At 52.4% G+C, this 4627-nt stretch overlaps 1 protein-coding gene across 1 annotated transcript; it reads right to left on the bottom strand.

Moving 5' to 3' along the window:
* Positions 1–334: 334 nt before the first annotated feature.
* Positions 335–3392, bottom strand: RASL11A (RAS like family 11 member A). Its single transcript, XM_053563474.1, has 4 exons — positions 3129–3392; positions 2141–2197; positions 1956–2035; positions 335–1054 (listed from the first exon to the last, which is right to left on the bottom strand). The coding sequence occupies exons 1-4, from the start codon at positions 3250–3252 to the stop codon at positions 587–589; spliced, it is 729 nt and encodes a 242-aa protein (XP_053419449.1). The 5' UTR covers positions 3253–3392; the 3' UTR covers positions 335–586.
* Between the last annotated feature and the right edge of the window lie 1235 nt (positions 3393–4627).

Here is a 4627-nt window from a genome sequence, read left to right as displayed (position 1 = left end):
AAACTTACATTTCCACCAATAAATAATGACATTAGTCATGATTTGTAACCTTTTAGCATGGGAGCTCAGGCGCGCAGGTTATACTGCTTCCCTTGAAAATCACAGTGTGACTTTCATGGCTGTGGCAAAGTGTCCTAATTAAAGATATCCTGCAGTATTCAACCCTCTTTCCCCCTCCACATACTTTCCTTTCTCCCACAGCTGATTCCCTCTACATAAACCCCTCCCTATCACAAGACACCAATCAGAGTTCAGATGGAGGGCAAGCATTGAGCAGTTCTGGGCTCTGGTGCAAGTATGATTTCTATAAAAAGACATTTAGAAAACAAGGAGCAATGGTGCCATTTTGCCTTTAATGGAAAAGTGGCTAGGAGTTACAGTAAAAAAAAAAAAAAAAAGTCTTTTTTATTAAAAAAAAATCTATACAGCTTCAATCACTGTTTGAATTTTCAGAAATACACATACACTTGAAAATCAATAGTCTTTATAAAAATAAACTCTGAATGTGTGATTAAAAAGGGAGAAGCCCGGTCTGTTTAGCTGCACAAATACACAATAAAAAGGAGCTGAGTCTGTGTGAGATGGTTCACCCCAGGGCTGAGGGGGCTTTGACCTTGGAAGACAGAGCCTGCTTGAAGCGCCTCTTCAGGTCCTGCATGTTGGGAGAACGCGGCCGAGGGATGATGGAGGCTCTCCTCCTTTCCCCACCGAGGCTGTGCAGCTTGCTCACTTCTTTGCAGAGATGCTGAAACACATCACAGACATCTTCATAGTTTTCACTAGTGGAAATTTCAAGGAACAGGCTGCCCAGCTCATTGGCTAGCTGAATGCCATCATGTGCCTGCACCTGCCGGGCATGCAGAAGGTCCCCCTTGTTGCCCACGATGATGACAGGAGCTTTCGGGTCAGGGTGGACCTTCCGGATATGCTGGTAAAGGGGCCGGATGGACTGGTAGCTGTCATAGTCTGTGATGGAATAGACCAGCAGAAAGCCTTCAGCCCACTGCATGCATTTGGACAGGGAATCGATGACCTTGGGGAGGCTGTCTTGGATCTGAGAAAAGAACAAAATGAGATCCAGTCAAGGAAGCCCTCCATGGGAAATGAGCCCAAAATGACATCTAAGTAACCCATGAAGAAAGACTTGAAAAAGAAATCACTAACCATACTTTTCAGATTCTACCTAGCTTCTCCAGAAAGCGGCTTTTGATACCAAAAGGGCAAATTCTCAGGCAAACACCCTGCCTGGAGTATTTTATTAGCTGTTATCAATGCATTATTTTTAAACCCCTTACTTGACAGGCAGTCTCTGGTGAACTGTGGCTGACTGAAGAAAGATCTCAAACCGGAATGGCTCGGTTTTTAGGAAACTAACTTATAATAAACAAACCTTTGAGAGTAAGCCAAGATAAATATCTGTTCTCAAAACCATAAAAATATTTTTAACATGCACTTCTTGAGAATGTCACAGAAACAAATTCCTTTCTCTGGGTTCTTCCACAAGACCTTTCCTTCCTAGAAGGGAGGAATTAGTAACTTGTTAATGAAGTTACATTCTTGATTGCAATTACTAACTAGAGGGAATAGCCAGGAACAGAAGCATTTCAGCAGTCATTGCCAGAAAACACTCTTTTCCACCAAAATCCTACCTAGTTTGTTTTTTAATTTTTGTTTTTTTAATGGTTCCATGGACTGCAGGCCTAAGCAGTGTCTGGGTGACAAAGAAGAATTCAGACTGAGAAGAGAAAGTGACTTCTACATGTAACCAACCACCCCTACCCCTAGAGGGCTAACACCCCAACCGCTGGCCACACCTGTGGACAACCCAGTTCTACACGAAATACACAACACTGCCTTCAGACTTGTTTGCCCTGGTGCCCACTGTGGGGGATCCACATGCTGGGTCCCCTGGGTGGTCTGAAAGGGGTGAGCACTTCCCCCTGAGCGGTAGGTACCTGGATGCCCCCGGGAGTGTCCTGGATCTGCACCGACAGCTGGTCTCCCTCTACATAGACGAGCCGTGAATACAGTTTGCCTGGAAAATGAAGGAGAGTTTACTTTTTAAATTCTCACATTCCAATCAGGGATAGAAAAAATAAGCATGCAGGCACGAAAGCGCGGAGCATGACATGATTCTCACCTGTGTTCGGCTCATAGTCACCAATGAATCTCTTGGTCAAGAAGCGCACTATCATTGCTGAAAAGGAAATAGGAAAATCAACCGGAGAAGTAGGACAAAACGGTGGAACCTGGACCACCCCCACCCCTCGAACTGGAGTGATACTGGACCCTCCCCACCTGAGGAACTGGAGTGACACTGGAGCCCCCCACCCTCGGGAACTGGAGTGATACTGGACCCTCCCCACCTGGGGAACTGGAGTGATACTAGAGCCCCCCACCCCCGGGAACTGGGAGTGATACTGGACATCCCCACCCAGGGAACTGGAGTGTTACTGGACACCCCACCCCCACCCCGGGAACTGGAGTGATACTGGACCCTCCCCACCTGAGGAACTGGAGTGATACTGGAGCCCCCCACCCTCGGGAACTGGAGTGATACTGACCCCCCCCACCTGGGGAACTGGAGTGATACTGGACACCCCCACCCGGAGAACTGGAGTGATACTGGACACCCCCACCCGGAGAACTGGAGTGATACTGGACACCCCCACCCGGAGAACTGGAGTGATACTGGACACCCCCACCCAGGGAACTGGAGTGATATTGGACCCCCCCCCTCCATGGGGAACTGGAGTAATACTGGATCCCCCATCCCGGGGAACTGGTGGAGTGATGGGCGCAGGACCGCGGGCTCTGCCCACCTCCCAAGGCTTTGCAAAGCCGAGGTGCCGCGCGGTGGCATCCCGCGGATTCCGCGAAGGTCCGGCTGGAGGGACACTCTCTCTCTCAACCCAGCGCGCCAGCCCTGGCCACAGTCCGGCAATAAATGGCGGGGGAAAGCAGCCAGGGAAGCCAGCCAGGACTGACCTGGGCCCCTCCGAGCCGGAGAACTGCGAGGTGCCACCTGTCCCCGCGCTCCTGTCCCCTTAGCAGCCCCCCTCACCACCACCCCCGGTGTCGCGGCCCAACCGAGGTGGACAGCGCCCTCGCGCTCCCGCCGCACTCACCGCTCTTGCCCACGCGGCTGGCGCCCAGCACAGCCAGTTTGATGTCCTTCGGCAGGAGGCAGTCTGAGGAGGACTCCGGGATGGGCGCGAGCAGAAAGTGCCCAGACATGCTGGGCAGCCACATGGAACTCGCGGGCCACGCCGTAGGGGCCTCGCCCGCACCCGGAGTTGGCTCTTGAGCACTGGGAGCAGGCACCAGGGAACCAGGACGGTGGCAGTTGTGGCGGGGCTGTCAAGGCCAGTGGCTTTTAAAGGACTCTGGGAGCGGGGAGCGGGGCGGCCACCTCCAGCTCCTCCTCTTCTCCGCCTCTTCCCGGAGTTGCGGGGAGGAGGCCGGCGCGAGCTGGGGCAGCGGAGGGCCTGTCACCGCAGGCGCGCGCCACCTCGCTACTCGACGCGCTTTGCTGGGATCCTGCGGCGGCCGGGCCCTAGGCCCTGGAAAGCGCCACCTCCTGGACAGCGCCCAGCCGCCCAGGGAGCAGACCTAGCCCCGCGGGCCGCCTCCACCCCGCAGCGGCCCCTTGAGTCACTAGCCTGGTGGTTGAACTCAAGATCAGAGCTACGAATTGGAGGGGGAAAGAAACAGGAGAAAGCGTCATCAGTTGGATGTTTTTGCAACAATGAGAGGAACAGATTCCTGCAAAAAGTTGCCCTTTTCATAATTTTCAACAGATACTGGTGAGGTGATAATAACATGGAAAAAGGGAAGGAGGGAGGTGAGCCCTTGGTATCAGTAAGGTAACTGCTAGGCTTATGTGAGGTCTTCTTGGGGGCAGTAATTGTTTACAGTTGAGCACCAAAGCCAGCCCCTTCCTGGCACCGGTTGAACTGAATTGACTCATTCCTCAGTGAACATTCCACTGGCTGGGAGCTCTGACTCGGGACTAATTCCCCATCATTAATACTGTCCTGTGTGCCTGAGTCATGCATTTGATGACTTACTTCTAGGTGCATGGTGGAGTTTAGGGTAGGAGTGGGAAGTGGGAGGAAGAGGACACAAGAGCTGTAGCCTGGTTCTTGGCTTTCAGGAGCACCACGGCAAGGCAGAAACCTGGGGACTTGAACACAACACATCTTTCCTCCTGTGTTCCAGCTTCATCTGTCCAATTGCCTGTTAAACAGCCCTACCTTTATTCTCTCCTTTCTCTGTTCTGGTTGTGACAGTTAGTTTTTGCTGCATGACAAACTGAACAAAACTTAACGGCATAAAACAACAATCACTTTCACTTGCTCACAGGTCTGCAGGTCAGTGGCTGAGCTTTCTGGTGCACCTGCAGAGAGCTTCCAAATTCTGGGTGGGAGGAGGTCAGCTGCTTCAGGATGGTCTCACTTGTGTCTTGCAGCTGGCTGGTTGCTGTGATCCGAGAGGGCAGTGACTGAGTTACATGTCTTATCATCCAGCAGGTTGGCCAGGGCTCAACCTTACGGTGGCTGAGCAGAGGCCCAAGAGGAGTGGAAGTCCACAAGGCCTCTGGAGGCCCGGGCTCCAAGGCAGAACT

This window comes from Nycticebus coucang, chromosome 15 (assembly GCF_027406575.1).
Source record: "Nycticebus coucang isolate mNycCou1 chromosome 15, mNycCou1.pri, whole genome shotgun sequence".
In the NCBI taxonomy this organism is placed as follows: domain Eukaryota; kingdom Metazoa; phylum Chordata; class Mammalia; order Primates; family Lorisidae; genus Nycticebus; species Nycticebus coucang.
Note: the sequence above shows the minus strand (reverse complement) of the source record. Positions and strands in the feature narration are given on the sequence as shown.

What these genes read in the sequence shown, in the direction of transcription:
- RASL11A (XM_053563474.1), bottom strand. Translation starts at nt 3,252, where the DNA reads ATGTGGCTGCCCAGCATGTCTGGGCACTTTCTGCTCGCGCCCATCCCG. An exon ending in CAGCCGCGTGGGCAAGAGCG is followed by an intron (nt 2,198 to 3,128) that starts GTGAGTGCGGCG and finishes TTTCCTTTTCAG; the next exon opens with CAATGATAGTGCGCTTCTTG. An exon ending in TGACTATGAGCCGAACACAG is followed by an intron (nt 2,036 to 2,140) that starts GTGAGAATCATG and finishes TTCATTTTCCAG; the next exon opens with GCAAACTGTATTCACGGCTC.